Raw genomic sequence first — 10,723 nt, forward strand, 5'->3', positions numbered from 1 at the left:
GATGGTGGAGAGTCTATGGAGAGTCCTAATTTGAGAGAGTCTCCTTAGCATTTCTCAAAGGTTGGACTCTCCGACACCTTATCTTCTTAGCACAATTCCTGTGTCAACATTATAAAACATTATGTCAAAAAAAAAATAAAAAAATGGCAGAAAGTCCATAAAGAGTCTAACTTTAAGGAGTTTCCTTAGCATTTCTCAAACTTAAAAAGTTTAAAGGTGTTAACAACTTCGTCCAAAAAGGGGGACATACCACTTCAAAACCATGGGAATTCAAAAAATGCATCAAAATTCAACATGGAATTTAATTATTAAAGAGATGGACCAAAGACCCACTCTAATAATATTAATATTGTTCACAACTTGATAATTATCACCTGTAGAATCTGTCGGATGAGATTTTATCACAAAAGATCTCAGTGCTAATTGGAAAAGAGTTAAGACATTTAAATTATTCTTTTTTCAAAGATACGGTCAATATGCAATATTTCTACGATTTGGAATTTGGTATCCCACTTGACAAGCTTTTTCCAATACTTTAGTCAAAAGATGTGTTTGAAATTAAGTGAACATTTTGTGAACTTGAAATTAAGTCCGGGGGTTATGCTTGTCGAAGATTCAAACTTGTCAGTTTTCTTGCCTTGAAAACAAACCACAAATAAGTAGACAAAAATAATGGTGGGAGTCCCTAAACAAGACATTCATTGGAAATGCTCTGAGTCTTGGGCACTACGTTAGCCACCTCCCCGGGAAAATTCGACTTTGACATTTCAACCCTTTCTCCCTCTCCACTCTCACACCTCTCTCCCCCCTATATAAACAACACTAAAAAATCTTCGTCCAATAACAAAATTCATGGAGTTTATTGGTTCATCAAACCACGGTACTCTCTCAACCTTCTTCTCACACTACACATCACTGATGCATCCAGGTACCCATTTTCTGCTCAACCCAGTTTTTATACGTGCGTTTTCTGGTTCATTACACATAGTATTGGCATTTGTGTTGTTCTTCTCTTGGTTGTGGAGGAAATTCAAGGGGGGTGATGGAGGAGGAGGAGAGGCTCCGAAACAGAGGTTTTCGAATAGTCAAAATTCGTACTACAAGCAGGCTTTAATTTGTACTTTCTGTGTTTCCGGGTTTAGTCTCGTTTTTTGTTTATTGAACTACTTTTCTTGGTACAAAAATGGTTGGTCTGATGTAAAAGTAGTGACCCTTTTGGATTTAGCTGTTAGAACACTCTCTTGGGGTGCAGTTTGTGTTTATTTGCATACCCAATTCTCCAATTCTACTGAATCCATTAACTTCCCAAACTTTTTGAGAGTTTGGTGGGGTTTCTATTTCTCTATTTCTTGCTATTCCCTTGTCATTGACATTGTTCTTCACAAGGACCGTGTTTCGTTGCCAGTTAAATCTTTGGTTTTTGATGTTGTCTGCGTTCTTTCGGGTTTGTTTTTCATGTATGTGGGGTTTTTGGGGAAGAAAGAGGGCAGAGATTCTGTTCTTGAGGAACCCCTTTTGAACGGTAATCGTAGTACTGGTGTAGGTAATCATAGAGACTCAAATAAGTCGAGAGGGGGAACAAATGTTAACCCTTATTCAAATGCTGGAATTTTCAGCATTCTTACTTTTGCTTGGATGGTTCCTCTAATTGCGGCTGGCAATAAGAAGGCATTAGACCTTGAGGATGTTCCTGAACTAGATAAGGTTGACAGTGTATTTGGGTCCTATCCTCGTTTTAAAAGTAAGCTTGATGTGGGGTGTGGTGGGAGCGGCAAGGTTACCACACTTCTCCTGGTGAAGACATTAATCTTCTCAGCCTGGAAAGAGATTCTCTTGACCGCTTCATTTGGGATTTTTTACACAATGGCGTCTTATGTAGGTCCATATCTGATCGACACACTTGTTCAATACCTCTATGGGCGACGGCAATTCAAAAATGAAGGCTGTGTTTTGGTTTCTGCATTTTTGTTTGCAAAGCTCGTGGAGTGCCTTACTCAAAGGCACTGGTTCTTTAAGACGCAACAGGTAGGAGTAAGAATCCGAGCAGTACTTGTTACAGCCATATATAACAAAGGTTTGACCTTGTCATGCCAGTCCAAGCAGGGTCACACAAGCGGTGAGATTATCAATTTTATGACTGTCGATGCTGAGAAGATCGGTGACTTCATTTGGTACATGCACTATCCATGGATAATCTTTGTACAAATTGGCTTGGCCTTAGTGATTTTGTACATAAATCTTGGTCTTGCAGCTATCGCAACATTGATTGCAACGATAATTGTTATGTTGGCAAATGTTCCCTTGGGGTCCTTGCAGAAGAAGTTTCAGGACAAGTTAATGAAGTCAAAAGATAAAAGGATGAAGGCAACATCTGAGATCTTGAGGAACATGAGAATTCTCAAGCTTCAAGCATGGGAGATGAAGTTTCTGTCTAAAATTAATGAGCTCCGGAAGTCAGAGGCAGGATGGTTACGAAAGTTTGTTTACACTTGGGCCATGACCTCATTTGTCTTCTGGGGTGCCCCAACATTTGTGTCTGTGGTCACTTTTGTTTCTTGCACGCTTTTGGGAATTCCACTTGAATCTGGGAAGATCTTATCTGCACTTGCAACGTTCAGGATTCTTCAAGAGCCTATTTACTGTCTTCCAGATACAATTTCAATGATAGCACAAACTAAGGTATCTCTTGATAGAATTGCATCATTCCTTTGTCTTGATGACTTGCAGCCGGATGTTATAGAGAACATCCCAAGAGGTAGTTCTGATACAGCAGTTGAGATAGTCGATGGGAATTTCTCTTGGGATTTATCTTCCCCTAATCCAGCATTGAAGGATATAAATTTCAAAGTGAGCCGTGGTATGAGAGTTGCTGTTTGTGGTACTGTTGGCTCAGGCAAGTCGAGCTTACTTTCTTGCATTCTGGGAGAAGTTCCGAAGATATCTGGGACTCTTAAGTTGTGTGGGACCAAGGCCTATGTTTCTCAGTCACCATGGATACAGAGTGGAAAAATAGAAGAAAACATATTGTTTGGTAAACAGATGGACAGAGAAAGTTATGAGAGGGTTCTAGAAGCGTGTTCGTTAAAGAAAGACCTGGAAGTTCTATCGTTTGGTGATCAGACTGTTATAGGGGAGAGAGGAATCAATTTAAGTGGCGGGCAGAAGCAAAGAATACAAATTGCACGTGCTGTATACCAAGATGCTGATATTTATCTGTTTGATGATCCTTTTAGTGCCGTTGATGCTCATACAGGATCCCACATTTTTAAGGTATTTTATTTCTCTATTCTAGTATGATTCCATATGTAATAAACTGAATCTGAAAAGTTATTCGCATCATTGAACTATTGACATATGCATCAATAATATTCTTTTGTTTGACACTTCACGATTGATTTATTTAATTGACAATTGCATAACAGGAATGTTTGCTAGGCCTGTTGAGTTCGAAAACAGTAATTTATGTCACTCATCAAGTGGAGTTCTTGCCGGCTGCTGATCTTATATTGGTAAACTATCCACAGCGGTTTTTTTTCTTTTTTGAAATTCCAATGCATAATACGTGATACTATCTACTTGGTATATGTCCACTCAAAGTTACTCCTTATCATCAGGTTATGAAGGACGGAAGGATTAGTCAAGCTGGAAAGTTCAATGATATCCTTAATTCTGGAACTGATTTTGAGGAACTTGTGGGAGCGCATAAGGAAGCTTTGTCCGCGGTTAATTCTGTAGAAGAAGGGCATGCTGAACAAATAAGTGTTAGCAAAGAAGAAGGAAATTCGGCTAGTACTAATGGGGTTGTCCAAGAAAAAGAAAGCAGTGATGTTCAAAATAGTAAAACAGATGATGTAGGTGAGCCAAAAGGGCAGATTGTTCAAGAAGAAGAGAGAGAGAAAGGTCGAGTTGGGTTTTCAGTGTACTGGAAGTATATCACCACAGCTTACGGAGGTGCTCTTGTGCCTTTTATATTGCTTGGACAAATTCTGTTTCAGATCCTTCAAATTGGAAGCAATTACTGGATGGCTTGGGCAACTCCCGTGTCTAAGGATGCGAAACATACTATTACAAGCTCTACATTGATAATTGTATATGTTGCTTTGGCTATTGGAAGTTCTTTTTGTGTTCTCTTCAGATCCATGTTTCTTGCAACAGCTGCGTACAAGACAGCAACTATACTCTTTAGTAAAATGCACCATTGCATTTTCCGTGCTCCAATGTCTTTTTTTGATTCAACTCCAAGTGGACGAATCCTAAACCGAGTAAGCGAAATATATTTCTAATATCATGCCTGATTGGTGGTTCAAAGCAAAATATATTTCTAAAATCAGTATTCGAATCAATGTTGCTCAATAATTTCTTGCAGGCTTCTACTGACCAAAATGTTGTGGACATGAACATGTCGATTCAACTTGGGGCCCTTGCTAACTCAACGATCCAGCTTGTAGGAATTATTGCAGTGATGTCACAGGTTGCATGGCAGGTTTTCATCATTTTTATCCCCGTGGTTGCAATCTGTATCTGGTATCAGGTAATTCTTCTAACTTTGTCCGAATGCTCCTATCTTATACGTTGAACTGATAGGTCAACTTATCACATGAATTCAACTGTGGAAAATACTTCATTTTTAATTCTTATGTTGTTCATGCTCTGTTGATGCTCTTTATTCATACCTATACATGCTTGAACTTGGCTTCCTTATTGACCCAAAAGTTTCCTCCTGTTACAGCCCGGAATATATAAGAATCATGTTCAATAAAATGCTCACAAATTTATATTGATGCAGCAATACTACATTCCTTCAGCAAGAGAACTAGCACGGTTGGTTGGAGTATGCAAAGCTCCAGTGATACAACATTTTGCTGAAACAATTTCAGGGTCAACAACTATTAGATGCTTCGATCAAGAATCAAGATTCAGGGATACAAATATGAAATTGAACGACAGTTTTGGTCGGCCTAAGTTCCATACTGCAGCTGCAATGGAATGGCTATGTTTTCGCTTGGATATGTTGTCATCTATCACATTTGGATTTTCTTTGATTTTCTTGATCTCTATTCCAGCGGGGTTAATTGATCCAGGCAAGTGATATTCATCTTTTGTTTTACCGATTATTCTTGAAATAATTGTTTGCAAATTTATAAATTCTCTCTTTTCTTATTTGGTTTGCATTTTTTACCCTAAAGGCATTGCGGGATTGGCTATCACATATGGACTTAATCTAAACATGTTGCAAGCTCGGTGTATATGGAATCTTTGCAATGTAGAGAACAGAATAATATCAGTGGAGAGATTACTACAGTACACTAATATTCCCACTGAACCTCCTCTTGTAATAGAATCCAATCAGCCGAATCGTTCTTGGCCATTACTTGGAGAAGTTGATATCCGTGATCTTCAGGTACCTTCTGTTCTGGTTTATTTCTTCATACGATATAGGATCAGTCATGTTTATGACTGTTATTTCATGTTTATGTAGGTTCGCTACGCTCCACACATGCCACTAGTGTTGCGGGGTCTCACATGTACCTTTCTTGGGGGAATGAAAACTGGGATTGTGGGGAGAACTGGCAGTGGCAAATCAACTCTCATACAGACCCTTTTCCGGATTGTGAATCCTTCTGCCGGCCAGATTTTGATAGATGGTATTGATATCTCTTCAATTGGACTGCATGACTTGAGGTCTAGGCTGAGCATTATCCCTCAGGACCCAACCATGTTTGAAGGGACTGTAAGAAGCAATCTGGACCCGCTTGAAGAGTACACAGACGAACAAATTTGGGAGGTTGGTTGATTTACATTGATGATAGGAATTTTGTTCCCTCTAAATGTTCTTCTGTATCTGATTTTTCAGTTCCAAATCGGCGTCACTCATTAACATGTCTTTTATTTGTTTTAGGCCCTTGATAAGTGCCAACTTGGAGATGAAGTTAGGAAAAAGGAAGGAAAGCTGGATTCCACAGGTTTGTTCTTAATTTAGAGGCTATATAGATGCTCTCAATTTCATGCTATGTCATGGAAATTATTTGTGCTTATGTTCGAGAATTGCTGCAGTTAGCGAGAACGGAGAGAACTGGAGTATGGGTCAGAGACAGCTGGTCTGCCTTGGCCGTGTGCTCCTGAAGAAAAGTAAAGTTTTGGTGCTTGATGAAGCTACTGCATCGGTTGATACGGCTACAGATAATCTGATCCAGCAGACCCTTCGACAACACTTTACTGACTGCACAGTCATTACTATTGCGCATCGTATAACTTCTGTTCTTGACAGTGACATGGTTCTACTTCTAAGTCACGGTTAGTATTGCCATATGAATCCATCCAACGTTCCTAGTGATCCCCTTAGTTTTTACTTTAACGTATTTTTGATCATGTTGCAGGGCTTATTGAGGAATATGATTCTCCCGCAAGATTGCTGGAAAACAAATCATCGTCCTTCGCTCAGCTCGTGGCAGAGTACACAACGAGGTCGAATTCCAGTTACGAGTAGTTTGAATGACAATTAACAGTCCAAATCTTCACTGTTCACTAGTCAACTGGGAAACTGTTTTGATAATGTCGAAAATAATTGGCGAGTATGGTCTTACTCGCGAGTACCGAACCAACAAAATCGAATGATCAAGCTACAGCTTGCAAGTGTATTTTTATATGCTATATTTTCTGTTACAAATGTGTTATGATTAAGTACATTACATTATTCAAGCAATGGTATTCTCAGAGTTAATGTAGCTGTCAAACTTCGTGCTTCCAATGAAATCTAGAATGTCTGGTTTTAATTTACCAGCATTCAGTTATGGATCCTGAGTCGTGCTGTTTCAATCAGGATTCTGGATTAAATTTATATTAAATATCAAGCTGGGCATAGGCTTTAAGAAAAAAATTACAAAGTTCAGTTAAATATTTTAGGATAAGCCACAAATTTTATTGCAAGTGAGCTTCTGACTGAGGGGATGTATTCAATTTGGAGCTTAAAAGTTTTTTAAGAGTATAAATTTATAAATACTCAATCAAGATTTTGAATGAATCTATAGAAGTCCACAGGTATTCAATTAAGATTTTAAAAAGTATAAAACTTTACAAAATTAGATTGCATTCTTTCAAGATTTTAAAGTAGTTCATAAAACTCCATATATTCAATTACGATTAGATTTTAAACTATTTTAAATGATGAAATATTTTAATGGATTTAGAGGGTTTTTATACTTTTTTTTTTATATATTTTGGGAACTTTAACGAAACGCTCATGGTACTGTTTATTTTAACGAAAAACCAGATTTTTACACTAAAAAGTCAATTCTAATACTATTCATTTTACTCTTTATTTTGTCCTTATCGTTAAAACTCAAAGTTTTCAAGTCATTTTTATTAATTTTCCTTTTTTATATAGGCTTTAGGAAATCAAACCTCAACCTCTAATATTTGTAATGATTTCATCCAAAATTCACATGGAATGTGTGGAACACCATTAAACTCCATGAATTTATAACTCTTCTAAACTTTTTCAAATTCTCAATAGAATACGAAATGGGAAATTACCATCTTGTCTTCAAGCTTTTTCTTTTTAGAATTTTATAAGGGCCTTTACACTCTGTTTGGATGAGAAAATTTAAGATTGCTAGGGAATTTTAAAATGACGGAATTTTATTTTTCTAGATTTTGTGAATTTTCTTGTTTGGCTAGCCTAAAAGAACAATGGAATTTGAATATGGATTTTGTAATTTTTAAAATCTCACTTGTATTTAGAAATTGCGTCTATATACATGAAATTTAAACTTAGGAATTGGAAGTCTCAAATTCCAAGTTTTTTTTTCCACGTGAAAATTCTACATTTCTATGTTTATGAACCAAAACAAGAGAATTGGTCTATGTCAAATTTATAAATTCTGACTTTTGTCAAAATTCTAAGTCTATTTCTGTCATCCAAACATAGTGTTAAAACACAAGGTTAACTTTGAGGGTTTATGATTTTAGAAGGTCCATCACGGTTTTGGAGTTGATCATTTTGCGTGTATGGTTTTAGGGCTAGTTTGGTATTATTGTGTTTTGAAAAAAAACTGTTTCTGCTATGCTGTGAGAATAAGCTTATTTTTTTTACTTCACGTTTTCAACTTTTTTTTCACCCAAAACTGTGAAAATAAGCTGTTTCTAAGTGTTTACCAAACACCTTTTTTAGCTCAGCTTTTTTTTTTATACCACCTTTTTATAAAAGCACATTAGTACGAAACCAGTACTTAGAATGTACTTTGGAGGAGTTTAGGGTTTAAGGTGTAGGTCTTAGGGTTTCAGCGGTGCCCAAAATCCAGGAACTAAACCCTATACCTTGAGCGATTAACGTAGTGAAATTTTTTCTTCTAACAAAAGTCTTACGTATGCATGTTAGTCACAATTCATTGTTCATTGAGAATGTTAATTGGCTATGGCCTTGTAATAGTAAAGTTGGACATTATTGTCATTTTAACTAGCAAATTAGTTTGACTTTTTAACTAGTATCTAAACTAAAAATTATACTATTTTAGCTTAAAGTTCTTTTGAATTTGGTATTTAAACTAAAAGGTACCTTAAATTTATTGGAATGGTTGGAATTTCGTCCACAAATGCTTGCTTGGTGGGTTTGAAAAGCCTCCACTATGAGCAAACGTGGATTAGGCAAGTTGGTTAGGGTAATGTGCTTGCACAACTCAAGTTTGGATCTATCATTTTCATAAATTAGAGCAATTTAGAATATCTTCTTAGGCAGTGGTAACACCGCTGATAGATTGTTATGGCCCTTCACAAAATCTGGTGAGTTCTGTGTCAAACTAGGCATCATTGGGCTCATTCCACAGCTTTGTCTAAGGCTAGCTCCAACAAGCCATGCTCGTCTCACAGTCTTAATCCGGACATATGGCAAAGGATTTGGGGCTGCAACACTCTACCTAAAATCAAGCTCTTTCTATGGCGATTGATCGTGCACTCCCCCCACCTTTGATTGCTTATTCCGTAGGAAGCTAAGCCCCAATCCCTTGTGCCCCATATGCAAAATGCACCCTGAAACTTCAGCATATTTGATCTTTCAGTGCCAATGGGCTGAAAGGGTGTGGTTTGGTAGAGACCTAGCCTGTAGACCCAATCTCACTTTCACCTCACCCCTTCAACGACAAGTTCACCCTTATGATTAATTACTTAAAAAGTAAAAAGCCATTATAAATAAATAGAAAAACAAATCAAATTAAACATTAGAAAACAAAATGTAGCTAAACCTTATGCATCTTTTTCTTCCCCTTCGAATTTTTTTCTGACCACAAACATTTCACCCCACCAATTAACAGTAACTTACAGTTTTTTTAATGATATCAGTAAAACATAGAACAAAACTGTTTTTCCAAAAGTGAATTTTATTCCCATTTCCAGTTACAAACTTTGGTAAGGCAAGAAGAACAGTGAGAGGACTACGAACCAAACTGAGTTGCAGTACACTTCCAGCGAGAGGACTGCGAATCGAATTTGAGGTGAATTGTGACATGTTGACCCGCACAGAGTTCTGGAGTTGAACTTTATATCTTTTCTGGGGTTGACTTGCTCCCAGTGTACTTCTCCCCCGTCTTGGGACTTTGTCATGCTCGTCAGAGAGGCTGTGTCGTTGTCGAAGCTATTGGCTCCACCGGAATAGTGTTGGACTGAGTTAGTCCAACATCACAGGATCTAAAAAGGAGAAGGGATGTGCAATTAGCACATATCCCCTTCGGAAAAAAACGATAACAAAAAGTTAGGTCGAGCTCTTTGTTTCATGGTAAAGCGATTTAAACTTTTCAAAGTAATAAGATATTAGAACAAAACAAAATAAAGGTATTGGAAACCCTCCCTTTTTGTTTCCTCTAGGAAAACCCGAGCATTGTGATAAAACTCTTATTCCCATCATATGAAGTTGGAATTCGTGATTCTTCAATCTGTCATGAGGTAGTTATGACCGTCGTCCTTGTTTTTGTTGTCGCTCTTCAAGATAATTGGAGTAGAGCACTATGATTAGAGATGGCTTATCGTTTCGGGGTGAAATGACGCCAATGGAAGAGACGCTATCGTTAGACATTGCTTTGAGATTTCTATTCCAAAGCAACTCCGGATTGATGATGTGGACGCGAAGAAAGAAGAGTATATTGTTGAAGAGCACAATGAGTCCAAGAAGAAACAGAAGGGCAAAAAGTCCAACGAAGCCGCTCTAAGGAAGTTTGGAGAAAGTTCCGCTTAAAAGGAAGTCTACCAATGAAGGGGGGATCGAAAACTTCTCAGAGTAAAGTTGACAATGCCTCTAGTGCTGGAGAGACTACTCTGATTGAGGTTAAGGCCGTAGAGGCAATTACGTTAAACACCCAAGTCGAGAAGAAAGAGTTGAGAGAAAATAAGAGAGAGACATCGGTAAGTGACGACGAAGGTTTAATTGAGATCCCAGATAACTCTGTTGGGAGAGCGGAGGTGAGAAGAGAATAAGTGGCGGAGCAGCAACAATGTCAATACCAACAACAACAACAATAACAACAACAACAACAACAATAGCAACAACAACAACAACAACAAAATGCTAACTCCGGTGTAGATGTAAATTTGATCCTCGTTCTGACTTCCACAAAGGTAACAATTTCTAGACCGCATTCTACTCCAGCCATTTCTTCGTCCACTCCGGCGAGTATTTTGAAGGGGCTTGCTTCTGCGCCTCCTCTACTGCTGTTAGTCCACATGAAAAAAACAAGCA

The 10,723-nt window shown here is 37.8% G+C and overlaps 1 protein-coding gene across 1 annotated transcript; it reads left to right on the plus strand.

Moving 5' to 3' along the window:
* The first annotated feature begins 779 nt into the window (after window positions 1–779).
* Window positions 780–6,795, plus strand: LOC137742636 (ABC transporter C family member 3). The gene is made up of 10 exons (XM_068482555.2): window positions 780–3,270; window positions 3,423–3,509; window positions 3,615–4,262; window positions 4,367–4,531; window positions 4,787–5,081; window positions 5,187–5,401; window positions 5,480–5,785; window positions 5,900–5,963; window positions 6,055–6,294; window positions 6,378–6,795. Exons 1-10 carry the CDS (start codon window positions 853–855, stop codon window positions 6,485–6,487), a joined length of 4,548 nt encoding a protein of 1,515 aa, XP_068338656.1. The 5' UTR covers window positions 780–852; the 3' UTR covers window positions 6,488–6,795.
* The last annotated feature ends 3,928 nt before the right edge of the window (window positions 6,796–10,723 follow it).

The sequence above is a fragment of the Pyrus communis genome, chromosome 11 (genome assembly GCF_041283825.1).
Source record: "Pyrus communis isolate YQ-2024b chromosome 11, ASM4128382v1, whole genome shotgun sequence".
Classification (NCBI taxonomy): Eukaryota; Viridiplantae; Streptophyta; class Magnoliopsida; order Rosales; family Rosaceae; genus Pyrus; species Pyrus communis.